The sequence below is a fragment of the Macrosteles quadrilineatus genome, unplaced genomic scaffold, assembly GCF_028750875.1.
Source record: "Macrosteles quadrilineatus isolate MER2022 unplaced genomic scaffold, UCM_ALF_1.0 Scaffold_1__1_contigs__length_201487025, whole genome shotgun sequence".
In the NCBI taxonomy this organism is placed as follows: domain Eukaryota; kingdom Metazoa; phylum Arthropoda; class Insecta; order Hemiptera; family Cicadellidae; genus Macrosteles; species Macrosteles quadrilineatus.
Window position 1 is genome coordinate 25,145,409 of NW_026542594.1, and position 22,506 is coordinate 25,167,914.

A 22,506-nucleotide genomic window follows, 5' to 3' on the forward strand; every position below is an offset into this window, starting at 1 on the left:
GAGGAGATGGTTTAAGAAAGTTTTTTTTTTTTATTTATATGGTAATGGTATCCTATAGTGTAGCACGCATCTACCATAGCCCTAAATGCTCTACCACTGCACCTAAACCATTGAAAAAAGTAAAGTTTTCATTGTGTACCACAACTTTTTGTTGCTACAGTGGTTGGTTTAAATTAGGGGTTGTCATAAATGCAAAAAGCATACTAGTGCTGCACCCTGTTGGTAAGCCTTATAACGTTATAAAGCTATGTAATATCATAGAACCAACTTGTGCAGTTGAAACGGCTGACAATATTTTTTAATTCCTTTAAATATGAATACTCATAAGGTTAACATGAGAAACCCCAGAGCCACTGGGGCGGAGCCCGAAAGGATTTTTGAGGTCAGAATATGTCTAGGGCCTATATGTTAATCAGGAATGTCAGCTATCATCATATCAAATTTCAACTTTGTCGGTTTAGTATTTTTTGCGTTTACTTGTCACAAACATCCATCCATCCATCCAAACTTTCTTACTTATAAAATTAGGAGGGTAAGTAAACTGTTGTAATATTGCTTGTTTATGGATATTTGTTTATCAAACTTGGCTGATAAATTTTTTTTATTATACTAAGCTAATGGTATTTTCCTAAAAATCACACTTCCTTACCCTCACTGTAGCAACAAACCTCGGTACTCGTTAAACCTTATGATATTGAATTAGGTAGGTTTAATTGAAAAAAGTAACACAAATGGAAATTTGCTTAGGCTGCAGGTTTGCTGCGGCGAGGGTATTATGGAATTGTAATTGATTTAGAAAGAAGACTTTGTGGTAATACATGATTAACTCAAATTTATATAAGATACTAAATAAACCAATCCCGTCGGTCACAATTAGTAGAGCCGGTCGTTTGTTAATTGACTGGCGCTACTGCAACCAGCACTACTATTCGTATTTTCTAGTAGCCACGAATTCGTGCTATAGTAATACCAGAAACAAAAGAACTCTGGGCCGTTTTGAGCCGCGCAGGTTTGAATGGTACGCCACACCTACCTGCGCGAACCACGTGATCTTTTCGTTTCTGCGCAGGTTTTTTTGTTCTTGGTATGTCTATAGCAGCTATACCCGTGCCTTGCAACAGGGTCAGTATGCAAAAGAGACAAAGTTGGTTCGTTGAAAATGCCAAACGGTTTCACTCCTACCGTTTAATTTACAAACAAAATTAAACTCTATTACTTAACTTAATAATAGTAAGTTTTTGTTAACTCATACTGTGAATACTTATTTAGGCTACCAAGGATACAAAACCAATGATAGATTTTAAGGTATGATAAAAGAATGTGTTTAATGGTTTGCACTGTAAAGGAAAAGCTATCACAATAGTTCAAAACCTGACAATAGGGTAATTTTCTAATTCAAACACATGTTAGTGAAATTATAATCAGGCAAATGGGAATTCGTTCAGTCTATAGGTTTGCTGCGGCAGGGGGATTATATTACTGTTAACAAAAAAATAAATCAAAAGAATAAACCTCATAAAACTCAGGATAAGGGCCTAGGTTGATACGGCAATATAGAATCTGAGTTATTTCCTATATCCGTGAATGATTTCTTTTACAATGAATTATTTCCTATACAATTTATTACTACATTTCACAAACATTAGAACAGGCTCAGTATAATAGATCATAAACGTAAACAAATGAAGTAACTAAAAGAATCCTACTAATGAAATTACATTAACATATGGTTTGACAGCTCCATTTAAGTAATTTTAAATAATGTTTACATTCGGCCTAGTGACATCATTATTTTAAATTTATAATTCTTACCCTCTCTGTTCTAATATTCGTGCAGTATTTATTATGTTTGAACCAGCTGTGTGGAGTTGTGAAATCAAAATTCATCTGACAGTTAGTTCTGCTTGTTAACATTTTAAAACTTTGTAGGTTTGTTCTTTGTTACCATGGATACCACCAATCAATATTTACTTTTAAATCTCTCACCTCAAATTTTTGAAAGCCCACGGGGCAGAGCCCTAGGACTATATCGAGGCGGGAATAGTTCTATATGTATCCTCGGAGCTGTGGCTTCAATTGTGTGCAATTTGAGCCCAGTCGGTTCAGTAGTTTTTGAGATTATCTCATACAAACACACTCACACACAGACACCACCTCTTCTTTATAATAGTAATAAATAGATAGATAGCTCAGTAGGTGGTCATTTGCATGTGTACTCACCCTAAAGGCCTACTGTGTAGAATGTTTGACAACAGGGACATCAAAATGAAACGAGTAAATCGGTCCTGGGTTTGATCTTGTCTTACCATATGCCCCCTAAAGTAATAGCTTCTTCCCTACATGGAAAATTCGTTGTTAGAATAATTTTCCAAGTTTGAAGCCCTAAGAAATGAGCATGGTTATTTATGATTTAGGTTAGTTATAGAATATTTCAACACGATGATGTACACTAATGGCGTTTTCCAGGTTGAATTATGATTAAACAAGTTTTATATCTTAGACCACTTAAAACATAAGCATTATGTTATACCACAGACTATAGACCATTACAGAACTGAAACGACCGTTGGATAATATTTTTAAATATTGTCACTGATCTGAGCCGCTTCCTACTGGCGTATGTTTCTGCTGGCCAGGGCTACCAATAGTTGCAGATGATAGTATGAGTGGCATAGTGGTTGGCATGGCAACCGATCTACACGCATGCACGCAATTATGCACACCGTGGTGGTACACAATGATAACCTCGTGCTAACCCTGGATATGGCATCCTGCCATACTGCCGCTATCACTGAGTTTTTTAAATGCCAGCCGTTCAGGCGAAGACTTATAATAAAGTTTAGCAGTTTTTATGGTAAATATTTGAGCCCATAAAACCTAGGCCCACAAATTATGTCATTCTGTTTGTTTTTTTTTTTTTTATAAATCTAAATAAATAAATAATGGTTTATAGGTTGTGGTTATACCAAACATTTTCACTCAAACTAACTGTATAGGCCTTACTTATCAATAACTTTGGCAAATCTCCTTTTTACAACCTTCCTTTTGACATAACTCTGTTAACTTCCTTAGTGTGTAGTTTCCACAAATTAATTAAACAGTTTACAATTAATTTATGAACATAAACGATACAAACGTAGTAATCAATTCAATAAGATTATTTTTCCAGTATTTGAAAACGATAAAACAACTTACTCCACAAAAATAATACGTGAAGAGTTGATCTTGTTTTGAAGCTACAGTATTACTCAAGCATTGAGTTGACTGGTGATTCATCAACGTTTGTGTTTGCTTTGCTGAACTAAAGTGAAAGTGTTGTATAGGCTGAACAGTTGCTGTTGTCCCTGGAGAGACAAGAGTTCTGTCCTGAGCCAGAGCCACCTCCAGACTACGACATGTCCATCACTGAAGGTAGGTTTTAGAAATGTTTCTCCTTAAAAAATCAAGTTATTAAATTGCTTTTTTGTAATATTGCAGCAAAAACAGCCGTATGTAATGCATGCGTTGTGGGTCTAAAGTAGGAAGTAAATACCCCCGCCGCAGCAAACCTGCCGACTAAGCGAATTTCCATTTGTCTGAATTGATTTTCAGTTAAATATATTTTAATAACATTAGGTTTAACGAGTACCTAGGTTTGCTGCTACAAGGAAACTAAACTAATAAAGTGTGTTTTTGAGTAAAATATTGATAGCTTAGTACAAAATAAATAAATTTGCCAAGTTTGATCAAAATATATTCATAAACAAGCAAACTACAACATTTGACAATATTCTCCATAAGAATAACATGGGAATTTTAAATTTAAAATTTTTTTTAATTTTCTCCGTTACTAATAATTGAACAAAAATACTTTTATAGTACTAAATTATTTGTTTTTTTTAAGCTCTTTAAAAAGGTCTAAAGAAAAATTGGGAAATTTTGTGTTTTGAGGGTCAAAAGTGAGAAAAACCAATTTTTACCCCATAAAACAGTTAAACAGTAAAGCCCCGTTCCCATGGTCCGATCGTGCTGGTTCGCGAACTCATTCAAGTTTATCACGCTTTACACCTTTAAACCAAATTTCATCAAAATCGGACAAAAATTACTCAAGTTATCGCGTTCACGGACGTATATATATATATATACATATATAAAAATTTGAACGAATAGTGTTTTTGGCCTCTGGGGACATCAAAATGAAAAAGTAAATCGGTCCCGGGTCTAGGTCTTACCGTGCCACCTACGGTAATAGCTACTTCCCTATAGAGAAATTCGCTAAAAGAGGAACTCTCTAGGAAGTAAAAAGAGTTTTTAGCCCCTAGGGAGTAAAAATCAGCTGTTGTCAACTCAGTTGTACATTTTGATTGTAAGCAATTGCATGTATCGAAAGTATGTCTCGATTATTTAATTGATTGCAGTTAATTGTTGCCTTATTGTAAATAGTTCTATATATTGATAGTATAGTGTACTCATAGATAAAACATACTCCCTTAGTAGATTTCTCATCCTTATGGAACAGCTGAAGACAATTTTATTGTTAGTTCTGTACGGTTTATGTAGAGGTCATGTTTTGTTTACAATTTGTTTCCCGTTATTACAGCCATTTAAAACCTCGTTTAACCAAATAATAGGATCTAAACATAAACAATAACTTGTCCCCTAGTTATATAACCAAACAGTAAAGCACAAATCAAGAAATTAACCCTAAAATAATAGAAACAAAGTTTCGTCGACACTAGCGCCTTTGTGTCACGTACATGAACTAGACACGAAAAACGTGCTTCAAAATTTACAATGGGATGAGAATTCTACTTGTGTTGGTTAGTCTATGGTGTACTCTAACACAATCGTAATGGACTAAACAATTGAATTGCTTATTAAATAGCTGCTTGTTTTCATTAGCAAATTAAAACAAATTGAAATTGAAATTGGCAAATTGAAAACAAGTTAAAAAGTAGTTTTGTGAGGTTATCTTTAAATATAAATTTTGGTAGCATAGTTTGTTCAAATAATGGTGCAATGTGACGAAAAATATAGTTCGTCACACGGGCAAAAAGTGTATTTTCAACCCTCGCTCATTTTCTGACCTTGGTTTCGCCTCGATCCTAAAACTTGAGCTCGGGTCGAAAAGAGTCACTTTAGGCCCTAGTGATAAAATATACTATTTTGTCATATGTACTGCAGCAAAAACAGCCATGGTTAATTCATTCATTGCGGGTCTAAAGTAGCATTTTTACTCTCTAAGGGAGTAAAAATCAGCTGATGTCAACTCGGTTCTAAATTTCAATTGTAAGCAATCTCATTGTTTAATCAATTGTAGCTTATTGTCACCTTATTGTAAATAGTTCGACATATCGATAACATAAAGTACACTAACACAATTGTAATAGACAAAACTATTGAATCACTTACTAAACAGTTGCTTGTTTCCATTAGGAATTAAAAATTAAAACAAGTTAGATCATTTTGAGAGGTGCTTTAAATGAAAACTATTTTTGTTTTGTATCATAGTTTGTTCAATAACAGTGCAATATATACAGCTCATCATACGGTTAAAAAGTGTATTTTCAACCCTCGCTCATTTTCCGACCTCGGCTTTGCCTTGATCGTAAAACTTGTGCTCGGGTTGAAAAGAATCACTTTAGTGATTAAATACACTACATGTTTTAAAAACTACTAACGTTTTTTAGAGGTATGGGTTTGGTAAAACGGCCTGACCCCCTCAGATTCTTGTGTATCCGTTTGCAATTGAATTGATGTCCCCAAAGCTTTGACGGAGCACAAGTCAAATGCATGATCATGGGGTACATATACTCTAACGTGTACGTGTACCCTACTTGATTTTGCATAATGGTTAAAGCTATAAGTTTATAATGAATTATTTACATGTATAGAAGTTTTACTAGTGTCTTAATATGTCATATTCTGCATAGCATATTTCATAAATGTTACAAAAAATAATTATTTCAACACTTTTTTCAGAACTTGAAATACCCCCTATGTTGCCACCACGACAAAAACAACGCCCTGTTTCTCCGTGGCATGATGTACCAAAAAACAATAAACCAGTGTTACCAATCGAGCCAGAACTACCACCACCCTTGCCAGAGAAGAAGGGAAATAGGAAAACTCACCACGTTTTGATAAAAATCACAGAAAACTCGAGTTGTATAGAGCAAAGTCTACCTTCCCTAGGAGATGACTCTGTCAAATGTAGGCCTCCTTCGAGGAATGGAGAACAGAAGCTGGAAGACCTCGATGTGTTGTTGGCTCAACTGTCTGAGGTGAACACTTACGTTGTGAGACAGATAGACGTGTCAGAAACAGAGGAGGGAAACGTTGTACAGGTAAACAAGGCGACTGTTGCAAACAATATTAGCTTATAATAGGTGTAACGTGCCGTTTTTCCCGCTCGGAATATATGCGCTATTCCGTAGTTAAAGCGGGAAAGACGTCACCAACTCTCGCCAGCGGATCGCTCAAGTCGGCGTGCTGGGAAGTTTCCAGGGTTCAGATAAAAATTATTGATTTAATTAACTCAAAACCTAGCACAGGTACAGATTTGTATAGACGCAAAAATGTAGTGTGGATCAGGTGTGAACTCAGTACCGGTAACCAACAACGCTACTGTACCATCATCATCGTTCACACCTGGGAACAGCTAATTAAATTAAATTTAAAAATAATGAAAAACCATTCAACGAAATTTTGAAACAACTTAATGTTGCAGTTTCGTCAACCTTAACACTTAGAATATTATTACTAGCGAAATAGTGAATATACACTTAGCGTGCTCCACCCGACCTCGTGTTTGCACGACCTGCAGAGACGGGTTCAACTTTGCCCGCTTTGCCGCAGCAGTTCAACACCTGCTGAATATCCCGGCAAAATATCCGCTATAACCCCGTCACCCTCAATATATATTGTAAACACAATATTAAACGAAATTTGTATCCCTAAAACTCCTTATTGCCACCCACGGGAGCCCTAGCATACGCTAAAGCGGACTTATACAAGTTCTAACACCCGACAAAGATCCTACCGTGAGTTTTACGTCCAAAAGAATAAAATGAGGGTTTATCGCTAAATCTAAATAATAAAAAATAATAGTACACACTATTAAGATAAAGCCGGCGAATTACCTGTATACTCCAGGGATCTTCACTGACACACTAAAGCACACGTTTAGCAAAATCACTCGTTTCAAAGCAAGACACGTCCTAACACTGGAAATCGCAGAATTAGAATGTCGTCGCATCCCTTGCCCACAAGGGATCTTCACTACTTCCCCCTCCCTAATCCTCTAGGGATGGGGAATCAGCTGATTCAATTACCAGCTGATCGGTGACGTCACGAGTTCAAACTTGGCGCTGTCACAACACAACGCCAAGACAGCCGACTAGTAGTACAGGTTATGTTGTTAATGTTGTTATTCACCTGCGCCGACTGTGAAATTATACGCGGAACTTAAATATCATTGCTGGTTTAAACAAAAAGTATAATTTCCACCCGTGACGTGTAGCTTAGTGTGCGACAAAGTGTATGCATGTTATGTAGCGATATTGTATTTGTGATCGCGGTTCACCACCCTAGCCTAACCAACAACTTTGACCGTACTTCCCAAAGGTGTATATTAGGCATGGGGGTTACACGGAAACGGTTTATCACTCGTTTTGTACACAACGATGCAATACTGTGACTTGTGAATCTAAAAAATAGTGTCTTTAGTGATTTTGCCAAAAGTGAGGTTATCCCTACTTCAACCCTAGGATAGGCCTAGAACAGCCTATTTACCTTACCATGATAGGTTTACCACTATCACCAACCAGGTAAGGAATAGGCCTACTGATAATTAAATAATAAATATAAAAACTTAACCCCTCTATAATTTTGACCCATTACACCCCCCTCCTACTTCGGGGAGCAAAAAAAAAACCAACAAAAAAAAAGATTTCATGCCTAGGGTTTGAAAAAAAAAAACCTAAGTCACCCTTTCCACAAAAGGCTTCAGATCCTTCACGTGAACCACATGAGGGGTTTTAGAGCTAACGTCTTCCACCTCGTAGACATTCACCCCCCGTTCACCGGTAATCACGCACGGTCCGTGAAACTTTGGAGCCAGTTTGCCTACCACGGCATCCGCCGCGGACGACAGTACGTGCGCTCTTCGCAAAACCCGGTCACCGATCTCGTATGTCACCTCACGCCGCCTCAAGTTATAATATTTGGCCTGGCGTTGGTACGCAGCTTTGAGGTTATGGTGGGTTTGGCTATAGAGTTCCCGGAAGGTTTTGCAACGACCTTCATAGACCTCACCCACCGACGGTTCAGCCTCCTACCCGGAACTCTCAAAGGACGTCCCATAAATCGTTTTTGGGGGTTTTAACTCCCTCCCAAAACAGAGCATCCCCGGGGAGAATCCGGTAGAGTCATGTCTAGCGGTGTTCACGGCAAACTGGAACTCTTCCAACAGCCGGTCCCACCCCTTGTGATTGTCCTTCACAAATTGGGCAATCATGGTTTTCACAACCCGATTTGGACGCTCAACCGGATTTGACTGAGGGCTATACGGGGCCGTGGTTTGCAATTGCACGCCCCATTCAGCGGCCAGGCTGCGGACTATTCGATAGACAAACTGCGTCCCATTGTCGCAGATCATCACCTCTGGAGCCCCATAACGCAGCAACACCGTCTTCAATTTCTGGGACACGTTCTGTGCGGTTGCGGCTCCTATTGGAGCTAGCTCCAGCCACTTACTGAACGTGTCTTGTATCACCACCAGAAACCGATGGTTATACCGTGTCCTTGGCAAAGGTCCGATGAGATCCACAGAAATTGTTGACCAGGGACCCTTTGGGCGTCGGAAATACATTTTACCGGCGGGTTTCGTTTGTGCCACCTTGTAGGTTTGGCATTGAGGACAACTCAGGACATAGATTTTGACATCTCCCCTCCAACCCGGCCAGTAATACCGAACGGCCACCCGGGCCATTGACTTCTTTACACCCAGATGCCCTGCTGTCGGTAAATCGTGGTTCTCTTCTAAGACAGCTCGCACCCGGTCAGGGGAAACACACATCTTCCAGACTGGGTTTTCTGCATTGCCAAATGAGCGGTATAACTGTCCAGCCCTAACACAGTAATTCTTAAACCTACCGGGCCGGTTGGTCACCAATGCGAACATACGTTCGTACCATCGATCTTTAATAAACTCCTCGTCCGGTTCATTATCACCAGGAACGAGTGTAGACGCGCCAGTTTCATCACCTGACGGCATAGAGCCCACTGATGGCTTGTCACCCTCGACAGCCTCACTACCTTCCACGGCAGCCACCCCCGTTGGGTCAAGACAGGCTTCGTCACCCAAATCACTTGGCCCCAGGCCCACTGGATATCTGGATAAGGCGTCAGCTACGCGCCTTTTAACGTGCCTTTGCGGTACTTGATTTCAAAATCATGTTGCTGGAGCTCCATGACCCACCGAGCTAATCTACCGCTCGGTTCACGCAGTTTCATGAGCCAGCTGAGAGCAACATGATCTGTAATCGCCACAAAGTGGTAGCCTTCCAAGTAGGGTTTAAACTTCCTGACTGCCCAGACCAAGGCAAGACACTCCTTCTCTGTGGTAGAGTACTTGGATTCCTGGTCAGTCAGCAGACGGCTCGCATACGCGATCACCACCTCCTTGCCCTCAACTTCCTGGGTTAAGGCGGCACCCAGCCCCACATTCGAGGCGTCAACCTGCACCGTGAAGGTTTTACTGAAGTCGGGGCAGGCCAATACGGGAGAAGAGCACAAAAGCTCCTTCAACTTCCGAAACGCAGACTCTTGCGCATCACCCCATTGCCACTTTGCGCTTTTCTTAAGCAGATGTCGTAGAGGCGCCGACACCGTCGCAAAGCCTTCAATAAAGCGCCGATACCAGGACGCCAGACCCAAGAAACTACGCAGCTTCTTGATATTGGTAGGTATCGGGAACTCACTAATCGACTGGACCTTCTCAGGGTCAGTGGTTATCCCCTCAAAATTTACCACGTGTCCAAGATACTTTAACTGGCGTTTGCAGAAGTGGCATTTTTCGGGGTTCAACTTCAAGCCAGCAGCACAAAGTCGGTCAAATACTAGTTTCAGAAGTTCGAGGTGCTCCGCAAAGGTCGTCGACACCACTACCAAGTCGTCAAGGTATGCAAAGACCTTAGGTTCAAGTTCAACACCTATAACCATATCGAGCAACCTCTGAAACGTCGCACCGGCTGAGTGTAATCCAAAGGGCATAACGGTAAACTGGTACAGCCCTCGGCCGGGAACCGTAAACGCGGTTATCGCCCGGCTTTCAACTGCCAGAGGTACCTGCCAATACCCACTCTTAAGATCCAAGGTGCTGATGTACTTGGCCTGGCGTAACTTTTCCAGGATTCCATTGATCCGGGGTAAAGGATACGCATCCTTAACTGACGAGTCATTTACCGATCGCATGTCAATACAAAATCGGTAGGAGCCGGATGTTTTCTTAATCAACACCACCGGTGAGCTCCAAGGACTCGTGGAAGGCTCTATCACCCCTTGCAGCAGCATATCGTCAACCTCTTGGTCAATTATGGCTTGCATGGCGGGGTTACGTGGGTAATACCGCTGTTTAATGGGCACTGCACCCTCTTTGAGCCGAATTTTGTGCTCAACCAGCGAAGTCAGTCCCGGAACTGCCTCAAATTTCGGTAATTCGACCCTCAGGAACTCTGCCAGTTTCTGTTCCTCCTCTGGTGCGAGAGCGTCAATCGCGCTGAGGTTATTACCACCCGTCCCCATGACCTCAGTAGGCAAAATCACCCTTCGATCAATGCAGATCAGGTTAAGCTCCTCTAAACACCTCATGCCCAGAATCAGATCGCACGTCAAATTCGGGACATAATACGCCTCCCAGGTATGGGCTTGTTCGCCCACCCGGCCTGAAAGCTGGTACAAGGATCCCGCTTCACGGCTCGAACCATCAGCCATTTTCATTACTACACTGACGGTGGTGGGGTTCACACCCCTGTCGACAAGGAGTTTCTGAATTCGTGACCCTATAAGATTGACACTAGCCCCAGTGTCGACCAGTGCTCTGAAGGTTTCGCCAAACAATTCAACCTCCACAAAGGGTCTAACGTCACCCCGGTCGACACCTTCCACGGCTCCCGTGAAACCCTTCACATATTCGAGCCACTTATGCCATTCGCGGGAGGTCGTGTGTCGTGTTGATACCCCGGACTCGGCTGACCTCTGGGGCTCTGAGTCCGGCCACCGTTTCCCGCACGACATCCGCACCGGTACGTGGTAACGCCCTCCGTCTTGCAAAAATAGCAACGCACCCTCTTAGGTTTCGGGCAATGCCTAAAACGGTGGCCACGCTGATCACAATTCCAGCACACCAACCCGCTCCTTTCAGCGCTAAGCATGGGCCTAAGGGTTCTCACCACTGGGCGCACACCTATTCAACTCTGGCATTGTTCTGGGTTGGACACCCCGCCGAGTTTCAAGACCGGCACAATCTACATTATTTACCGCAGGACCGGAAGTAGCCATCGTCTCCCCCTTAGCGTAAGCATCGACACCCTCAGTTAGCATGGGTTTAACCGCAGCGTGGTCAAACACCCTCTCCATCCTACGCTTTGACACATAAGCCGTTTCCGGAACAAGAGCTAGAGACGGAGGAGGGGGAGGCCGAAAAGTACTTCGATCCCTCAAGTAAGCCTCATATTCCTCGGCCCTCCGAGTCAACTCTGGTATTGTAGCAAAGTCACTACGCCGTACCATAAGTTTATAATCGGGCTTCATATTCGTGTAAACTATGTTTAACTTCTGCTGAGCGGAGAATTCACCACTGCGCCGAATCAGGGTTGATATCGCAGTGAGATAACAGCGGAATGACTCGTTATCACCCTGCGTACGCTTGCGAATTTCCTCGTCAAGGTATCGTCGGTATCCGGGAGGATAAAACTGGGTTTCAAAATCAGCCAGAAAATCAGCGAAACCAACCCAAAAACTCCTCTGGTTCCGATACCATAACAGAGCTTCCCCTTGAAGCAGCTCTGGCATTGCTCTTAACACCTCCGCATCGCTCAAGGAGTAGGTTTCTATCAGTTCACCGAGCCGCTCAACAAACGAGACGGGATCTTTTCTCCCATCGAATCGCAAATTCCACTTCCGTACAGAATCACAAATCGACGTAAACTCGCGACTACGCTTGTCAAGCATCGGTTGATAATAGGTAGAAGTCGTAGGCAAAGTTAACTCTCTATTTCGCCTAACCGTATCACCACTTGGCTGTCCAGAAAACCAAGGCGCAGTACTCGGTCTATCACGGAAGTTGTTTTCTCCCACCGGCCTAGGTAACCCATCTGTATACGGCGTATAGCTGCCCGGCTGTAGGTAAGGACGAGCATCTGACCGGGTTCTCAAAATTGAGTCACCCCACGAGGGCTGAGCCACGCCCCCAAGACAGGGTCGAAGACCTACTCTAGCCGAAGACACCCCGGTTGCAGAGGATACGGGTTCAGGCTGAATTTCGGTCGTTATAGGCCGCTGGAATCCGTCACTAAAGGTGACAAGGCTACCGGTCAAATTAAATGGGCCAGTCTCCTTACGTAAACCGTCTATGCTTGATGTCTTTGGTTCTGACGCGGTTCTCAACACCACGGCCAAGGTCTGCCTAACTGTGTCCACGTCAGTGCCAGGCGGGAGCCCCAGCATTTCACAAACACTATCCGCAACACCGTGTTTGGGGTCCGACCCCACATTCTCGCCTGGGAAGGAGGGAGGACGTTGATCACCCCCAGAAGCACTCTCAGGCATGTAACCAGGTTCATGGCCCGTAGCCGTCACCCATGTAGGCTGTTGGGCTTGGTTAATCACCCCAGCCTGAGACAAGAAAGGCCACTGACTCTTAGGGTCCTTCCAGAACTGGCAAAACCTTCTCCTCAGATCTTCCACCTTCCCTCGAGTGTCTAGACCAAACCTCTCCATCTCACGTGTGAGGTCCTCTTTACGCAATTCGTGGATCCACCCCACGCGAGGATCATCGAACGGAGACCTCAAGCCTTCACCCAAAATTGTCGGGTTTGTCCTTGGGATCACCCCTAGAGTCGCAGGGGGTATTACATCCCGCGTGACATTGAGAAGGTTCGCAGTACTACTGGTAGTCACCGTAAAGGTCCCAGCGCAAGTTGTCACTACTACCGGTACCGTGGTAACGGTTTGAGCAACCGACGACTCAACCTCAGTGGTATTCGGCATGACCGTAACACGGGCCTAATCAGATAAAATCAAAAATAAAATAAAAAATTATTAGATTTAAAAAAATAAATTCGCCCACGTCTATGTATAGGTGTTATCACACTTAAACCCTTATCACCAGTTATAACAGTTAAATAAAATGCCTAAGTGCCAACAAGCTATTTAAAAGAATAATAAAGCAAGTACTAAATTATCAAATCAACACCAAAATAAAATAAAAAAATTATACTATACACCCCACAACAATAAATGCAGGTTCAATAAATAAAATATATACAACTGACAATAACTGGTTGCTAAGACTAGCACAAAAGTATCGGCCAAAATCGGCTATGCTACGTGGGCTAAATAAATTCACAACCACAATTTTAAATAATAATTGGTCGTTAACTAGTTTTACTTGGTCGTTAGTTAGCCTAAAAACAAGCGCTAGTTCCCTCCAACTGATATAAACCAGCTCGAACTAGAGTTAGAATACACTAGGTATATGCTAACTAACTAAAATTAAAACACAACTCCAGTAAAACTAAGTTCAAATCAATCAAAAAATGTCTACTCGTTCGGGCGCCAATGTAACGTGCCGTTTTTCCCGCTCGGAATATATGCGCTATTCCGTAGTTAAAGCGGGAAAGACGTCACCAACTCTCGCCAGCGGATCGCTCAAGTCGGCGTGCTGGGAAGTTTCCAGGGTTCAGATAAAAATTATTGATTTAATTAACTCAAAACCTAGCACAGGTACAGATTTGTATAGACGCAAAAATGTAGTGTGGATCAGGTGTGAACTCAGTACCGGTAACCAACAACGCTACTGTACCATCATCATTGTTCACACCTGGGAACAGCTAATTAAATTAAATTTAAAAATAATGAAAAACCATTCAACGAAATTTTGAAACAACTTAATGTTGCAGTTTCGTCAACCTCAACACTTAGAATATTATTACTAGCGAAATAGTGAATATACACTTAGCGTGCTCCACCCGACCTCGTGTTTGCACGACCTGCAGAGACGGGTTCAACTTTGCCCGCTTTGCCGCAGCAGTTCAACACCTGCTGAATATCCCGGCAAAATATCCGCTATAACCCCGTCACCCTCAATATATATTGTAAACACAATATTAAACGAAATTTGTATCCCTAAAACTCCTTATTGCCACCCACGGGAGCCCTAGCATACGCTAAAGCGGACTTATACAAGTTCTAACACCCGACAAAGATCCTACCGTGAGTTTTACGTCCAAAAGAATAAAATGAGGGTTTATCGCTAAATCTAAATAATAAAAAATAATAGTACACACTATTAAGATAAAGCCGGCGAATTACCTGTATACTCCAGGGATCTTCACTGACACACTAAAGCACACGTTTAGCAAAATCACTCGTTTCAAAGCAAGACACGTCCTAACACTGGAAATCGCAGAATTAGAATGTCGTCGCATCCCTTGCCCACAAGGGATCTTCACTACTTCCCCCTCCCTAATCCTCTAGGGATGGGGAATCAGCTGATTCAATTACCAGCTGATCGGTGACGTCACGAGTTCAAACTTGGCGCTGTCACAACACAACGCCAAGACAGCCGACTAGTAGTACAGGTTATGTTGTTAATGTTGTTATTCACCTGCGCCGACTGTGAAATTATACGCGGAACTTAAATATCATTGCTGGTTTAAACAAAAAGTATAATTTCCACCCGTGACATGTAGCTAAGTGTGCGACAAAGTGTATGCATGTTATGTAGTGATATTGTATTTGTGATCGCGGTTCACCACCCTAGCCTAACCAACAACTTTGACCGTACTTCCCAAAGGTGTATATTAGGCATGGGGGTTACACGGAAACGGTTTATCACTCGTTTTGTACACAACGATGCAATACTGTGACTTGTGAATCTAAAAAATAGTGTCTTTAGTGATTTTGCCAAAAGTGAGGTTATCCCTACTTCAACCCTAGGATAGGCCTAGAACAGCCTATTTACCTTACCATGATAGGTTTACCACTATCACCAACCAGGTAAGGAATAGGCCTACTGATAATTAAATAATAAATATAAAAACTTAACCCCTCTATAATTTTGACCCATTACATAGGAATAGTAAAACAAACTATTGTAATGGAAATTTAAGGAAAATTGCAGTCTTCCTTAAAAACATTTTTTAAACATAAAAAGAAGTTGAATCAAATAAAGTCCATGTCTAGTGTGCAATTAATGAGGAATTCACCAGTCTACAGCAACGATTCGTGGAAGGGATTGGTGCTGGATTTATCACCAGGCCACGGCCTACTGCCACAAGCAAAAGCGATAGCAGCCTTTTGTGCAAAACATTTTTTTAAGAATATAAATTACATTTTTTCCTACAGTTACCTGAGGCTTTCTTGCATTGATTATAGCATTCAAAGTAGCTAATTGCTCCATTTACTTACTTTTGCCACACTCATTTTTTTCCGCACTCCAATATTCCAACCAAACAACAAAAAACAGTGTGCTTTTATTAGACACGCAATACGTGTACGCTTTAAAATAAGTTGGCAACACTTAAAGACACTACGACTAAAATCAGCTGGTGCAGCGTTTCCCATTTCGTTTAGCGCTTAGATTTAACCTAACCGAAAATCGTGTTATATAGTGTAATTATGCTTTATAGTAGCTGTAGCAAAAATATATCGGTAATTTGTAACGAGAAAAGTGCCTTTGCTGCACTCATACACAAATAACTATTTTATATAATTTTTCAAGCAAATTTTCTATATGCACAAATCAGTCACGAGCATTGTGACTGCTGGAACTGGTCGCTAAAGTTGATGAAAAGGTTTGCGAAAAACGCTGATTCACGATAACGGAGTTTTTGCTTTGTTTCCCTCAATTTACACGGACATTGTTGTTTGAAATTATCACACATCACAACTGGCGGGATTTTCAAACACAGCGCACATTTTAAGCTAAAATTGCGAAAAAAACGGGCAAAGCGAGGATGCTCCCATTGTCACGGCTGGACGCCTGGAAGTTAAGCCACTGTGCTCTTTTCTGTTGAAAACCAACACTTTTTGAGAGGTTAAATTATTATGACAAACTCTTTTTAATTAGAGCATCGATCAAATACTGTATCTAAAATCAGATTTTAATAAGTAGTGGACCCGTGAGTGGCTCGATTTCATGTTTTCTATTTGAATATAAAAATTCGATACAGTGTATACTGTTGAATGTAATTTTATTTTTATATAATATGTTTGCTGTTACTTGTTCTGTACTTAATTTAATTTATGTTGGTAACAGCTGATCATGTGTAAATAGTTAGGATTGTTTTTGTTATAATGAGAATTGTTGTATAAGATATGTTTGAGTAAAAATGTTGTGTGTGTATTTCAGTAAAATAAAAGATAATTATTGTAACAGTAAAAACTTAGGTGTTAGTAATTTACTTTCACTTAAGTCAACAGGTTATGGGGCCCAGAAAAATTCACGAATTCAACCATAACTGTAAAAACAAGAAGTAATCTTCTGTGTAATATTTACGAAAGAGACTCAGAGCAGCAGAAGTACTCATTATTACAAGAATTCTTTAACTTAAGTTATGAGCCTAATTCTGATATAAGTTCTCACATAAGTAGAATTGAAAACATAGCACACAGACTAAAAACTTTAAAACAAGATGTTGATGACAAAATGATAATATCAAAAATTCTTGTCAGTCTGCCAGATAGATTTAAGTATTTTGTAACTGCCTGTGCCTGGGAATCAATGCCCAATGAAGAAAAGACATTGGCAAATCTAACAGCGAGACTGTTAGCAGAAGAGTCAAGAAGTGAGTTAAAGGAGGTAAGCCTAGAGAAAATCTTGCGTTCCAAGTTGTTTGTCACAACTGTAAAATTCCAGGCCATAAAGCAAAATACTGCAAGAAGCCTACACACAATAGGGCTAACTCAATAAGTTTCATAAATTCAGCGAAGCTTTGATCTACTATCCAAAATCTTGAACAGAAGATGATAATTGAGTTATTTATTTTTTGTTTCTTATAGAAAATTAAAATTATGGGAAGGTGTTGAATGTAATTTTATTTTAAATAATATGTTTGCTGTTACTTGTTCTGTATTTAATTTAATTTATGTTTGTAACAGCTGATCATGTGTAAATAGTTAGGATTGTTTTTATTATAATGAGAACTAGTGTACATGTTGCTCGACTTCGAGCAATTGCAAAGTATTACAGGAGTTATTTCAAAACAAATACCAGTCATACAATGTGAGTTTAAAAGAGTCGACTCAAAGATTACCTGTGTTTCAGACCATGTTTATCTGCGTTATTGATAAACCTAAAGCATTCCGGCCAGTTTTCACAGGCAACACAGGTCATTGATAGAGGCCAATTGAGAACGAAGAGTCGTTTTGGGGTAGTGTTAGGATGCATTTGTAACCTAATAGTTGAGATTGTCGAGGGTCAGGTGCTGACTGTGATATGTTAAGCCTATTACCTGCCACTGTTCTGTAGCTGCGGTCGTTATCACGATTACGCCTCTTGTCTATGTTTCGTTGTCGTCACGTCGGAGGCATTTAAAAGAAAAAAACAACAAATAAACAAATAATAGCTACACAAAACAACGATAAATAAACAAATTTAAGTTACAATCATGCTAACACGATCTGTTATAGCGACACAAAACAACGATAAATACACAAATTTCAGATACAACCATACTAACACTATCTGTCTTGGGGGTTATGTTTACACAAACTCAAATAGTAAATAAATGTACTCAATGCGTTTCATTGAATTGAAAAATAAAACAGCAATTTAACTATACAGCTGATCAAAATGTAAACAATTATGTTCTTCATAAGGATAATATGGAAACTTTCAAAGCCACTGGGGCAGAGCCCAAGGGACTTTTTCAAAAATGTAAGGCCAGTTTGCAAATCTACGCGACACGCTCTTTCCAATGAGACGTGAATGGATAAAATCAGTTAAGAAATGGCGGAGGAGTTCAACCGACAAAGTTTCATGTAGCATATTAATTATATAGATTGTTGTATAAGATATGTTGAGTAAAAATGTTGTGTATGTACTTCAGTAAAATAAAAGATAATTATTGTAACAGTAAAAACTTAGGTGTTAGTAATTTACTTTCACTTAAGTCAACATATACTTTAGTGACCAAAAAATGATGGTATTGTATAATAAATGAAGGATATGCAATTCAAAGGGTTCATATATCCTAAAGTAGCATTTGTAAGTACAATCGTTTTAGTTATTTGACCAACATATCTGCTAACCGCAGGTGTCTGCTGCTCCAGAGCCACTGTATGATGTTCCTCGCCCTCACATCTCATTGTTGGCAACACTGCGTGCACAGACTGCTCGCTCAGAAGCATTCGCTCCCACCCACTTCCTCTGCACCACCCCCCTCATAGACACAGACTCTCTTGATCCAGTCATAACCAGGTAACACTTCTAGATTTGACATTCTAAATTTTCAGATTAACTCTAGTGACTCAACCCGCTCTCCATCTATAATGACCAGAACGTGTAAGATTCCAGTTTACTATGATACTGATATACAACTGTAACATTGCAGGCTAGATGCAGACATCACACCAGACTCACTAGAGTGTGAATCACCCTACCAACTCCAATGACTCAACCCGCTCTCCATCTATAATGACCAGAACGTGTAAGATTCCAGTTTACTATGATACTGATATACAACTGTAACATTGCAGGCTAGATGCAGACATCACACCAGACTCACTAGAGTGTGAATCCCCCTGGTCTCTGAGTCATCCTACCAACTCTAATGACTCGAGCCACTCTCCATCCATGATGACTAGTTTTATCACCAGTGAAGACAAACAGTTCCCTGACTCACTTAACTCATAGATTTATAATACCCCTTCTGCCAATGCTTCTTCAAAAAATCAAACACTTCTCCATCTTGCTCAGACCTTTTTTTAATGCCTCAACTCATTGTTACATGCTGCCTTACTTGCTCAACCTGTTCTACTTGGTTACTATTGTACTTTAAATAATAAATTTTCACTTAGCATAAAAATGGCTCAGTATTATTTGTGAATAGTTTTAGTTTGTGTATTAATGGAAATAAAAGTATTGTTTTCAGTTTTTCTGTTTACATTTAATTTATTCCTACATTTAATAAAATTATTAAAATTTGAGAACTTTACTTTTGGATACTGAAGTTAACACCCCAACTATTATAAACCAGCTTTTGCCAATTAGAGATTATCATGATAGGTCAACCATCGATGGTAACATCGGTATTACCAATCGATGTACCAATCAATATAATTTTTTTTTTAGGGCCAAAACTTTGATAATCAGATATTTTTATTTTGAGTTTTTTGTCTGCTTTCTGCTTTAGCTAATTAATCTAGCTACTAACTAGACTTTCTATAACTTATTGGCAGTTTCTCTTTTACATTTGAAAGACCAAATATTGGTCTTAATCTTGATTAATATCCTGGAGCATGAATTGTTGACAACATTTACAACAAGCACCACAACAATACTGGGGTTACCTCACTCTACTTTTGTCCAATTCTAGTCCAGTTCACAGTATTTTTAATGCAATATTTCATCAGCCTTTCAATGAATAAAGATACCAAATTTTTCAATTTCTTACATAGTTTTTTTTTATTAAAAATAATAGAATTCAGTAATGGGAATAGCATTGATATTTCAATAGTTGGCCAAAAACACAGATGTAACAAAAATATCGGCAGCCTTTGATCTGAAGAACTAACATGTTTGTTATATACAAATAATGGGGTTAAATTGAAGAAAGTTTAGATATAGCTAAATAGCAATAAATCACACTTTGAAATGGTTTAAGTGAAACCACGTAGGCTTTTTGTTAAAAATGTATTTTTTTCAATAAAAACCTTATTTGTACAACATTCTACGCTTTTCGTTTAAAAGATCTGTTTTTGTTGGGCTTCTTATTTCCTTTAAGCCTCTTCCTCACTCCCATTCCTTCTTCCGTGTCGTCATCCATACCTCCATTTTTCCTCTTTCCCTTTTTCTCTTCCAAATCTTTCATTTCCTGAATTACATCAAATACATTTTATAAAACAACGTTTAATAATGTTGAAATATCATATTTAATAAATAAATGAACTGCCACATTTAATAAAATGCCAGAGAGCTGACTTTTTGTGTAATTTAAGAATAATGTAAATGTGATTTAGATTTCAATGTTAAAGCAATTTATCTAAAAATAGTATCTCACATAGGGACTACTGTAAATTGTTAAATAAAAAAAGGTCCATGAAAGACCACATAGTTGACAGTTTAGTGCTCTTTAAAAATAAACCTGATTCAGCCGAAGAGCTTATAAGCTCAGACACCGCTTATTCAAGGTGGGCCCTCCACACCAACTAAGCCACATATTATTGAGCGTAAAATGGATTGCATGCCACCATCGACTGAACGTGACAAGTGATTCAACGAAGCAATGCCTAATCATACACCTGGGGGCTGTACCCGTGCTTAGATTTTAAAATATTAAGTATAACTAGTGCACCTGTTGCTCGAATTCGAGCAATTGGAAAGTATTAGAGGCGTTATTTCAAAAAAGATAATGTAATCAATCACTCCACTCCAGTTATCAAAACTGAAAACGAACTCACTCTGAAAACAACACTCTTGTGCGTATCATGACGTATTCACTATGAACAGCTGTAATTAATACAAATTATTGGTCCGTTTAAGTAAACAAAATCTTTTATTCGTAAGAAATACATTGGGAATTTGATGGCCTGTGGGGCAAAGCCCGAGGACTTTTATTAAAGGAGTTGGTGAAAGGTCTATACAAAAAATACTTAATTTTGACACATCGTTCGTAAAAATCCGTCCATTATTAACGGAGGAGTAGTGTTTCGTAGAAATCGCCTTCACGTATTATATATAAGGATTACTGGAGAGCAACTAAAAGCTTAAGAAAAAAAACTTTATGAAAAGAATAAGCCATTCCTCTAAAAATTCCGCATTTATCCAACAACCAATCAAAATTAATACATTAAGATAGGTACTCTAAAATTTTGGAGCTGTTAAATTTGACACATAAAATATTATCTCTGGCAAGATTTCATTGAAATCAAGTAATATTAATGGCACAGTAATTATTAAAATACTGGAGAAGACAGCTTTGAATAAAAAACAGCTGATTAAGAACCTGAAAAAAAAGCTTCATTGATAGGCATGCTAGCGTTTACTTCCTACACCCCATACAATTATTTTTTTTGTTTGTCTTTTAACACGTTCACTGCGTTGTATATTTTCCTGCATTATTCCAATGGTGCGATTCGAGATCTATAGGTCTCGTCCGCTATGATTACCCAGGTGCGATACGAGACCCCGAGATTACGTTGCGCAGTAATCTTTTGCTCATCATAACCTCGCAAAGAAAAGAGAGAGAGTGCTGAGTGTTTGTTTATGTGAATCAGTACAATGTTGACAATCTTCAGCCAGCCCAGGAAGTGAACATGACGTCATTGTACGAGACCCGAGATCTCGTACCGCACAGCTGTAATAGTTCATTATTTATTTGTATTTATTATTTTCCTACAATAACAAATTAAGAAAAATATATGTTATCTGTTTATTTACGAATTCTTTATAATCGTAACCGTAGTAAAATATATATTTTATCTTTCTATTATCACTTTTTATATTAATGGGTTTCCTAACGGCTGATTTCAGGCTAAATAAAATACAAATGAAATATGTTTACAAATTACTGTATTTATTTCGTTATAATTTTGGGGTTGGGCAATGACCTCGAAATGAGTGCGTGCCACAGTGAGTCGAGTGAGCGGGGGGAAGGGGTGGATGCAACCTTGAAGCTATATTTAGACTTGCACCACTTCCCTAAAGGGCTGGGAAAGGGGATTCCAATCGCAAAACAAAAACCAATGATACAAAAGTTGTTTATCGAAAATTCCTTGTCCGGTTTGACAATTATTTAGCATTGATTTTTGTATGATTTAGTAGGGACCAGGAGAAATATTCGAGTTAATGTAATGATTTGCTTTTTTACATCAAAATACAGCATTGAACAATGGTGATATTTTAGGTCATTTACTAGTGACCTTTAATACGCATCCGTTAGTGCTGTTAAGAAGAGAAACACATCGATAGTTAAAAAGATTTATGTTCCCGTAGTTGAAAACAACGATAGAAGTTGAAAACAATTAGGCCTAATATATTGTAAACCTATAAAACATTAGATAACTCTGTAAGATAACAGC

General features: G+C 39.5%; 2 protein-coding genes across 2 annotated transcripts in view; one reads left to right on the plus strand and one right to left on the minus strand.

Moving 5' to 3' along the window:
* Positions 1 to 19,331, plus strand: part of LOC128995351 (uncharacterized) — a 29,011-nt gene extending 9,680 nt beyond the window's left edge. The window contains exons 5-8 of the mRNA XM_054420342.1: positions 3,324 to 3,411; positions 5,962 to 6,326; positions 18,522 to 18,685; positions 18,964 to 19,331. Coding sequence (XP_054276317.1) covers positions 3,324 to 3,411; positions 5,962 to 6,326; positions 18,522 to 18,685; positions 18,964 to 19,120 — 774 coding nt within the window. The 3' untranslated portion in view covers positions 19,121 to 19,331. The remainder of the gene's footprint in view (positions 1 to 3,323; positions 3,412 to 5,961; positions 6,327 to 18,521; positions 18,686 to 18,963) is intronic.
* Positions 19,332 to 20,104: 773 nt separating this feature from the next.
* The window catches only part of LOC129005255 (probable ATP-dependent RNA helicase DDX47), a 31,590-nt gene continuing 29,188 nt past the window's right edge, over positions 20,105 to 22,506 (minus strand). Inside the window, exon 10 of the mRNA XM_054434096.1 lies at positions 20,105 to 20,300. Coding sequence (XP_054290071.1) covers positions 20,157 to 20,300 — 144 coding nt within the window. The 3' untranslated portion in view covers positions 20,105 to 20,156. The remainder of the gene's footprint in view (positions 20,301 to 22,506) is intronic.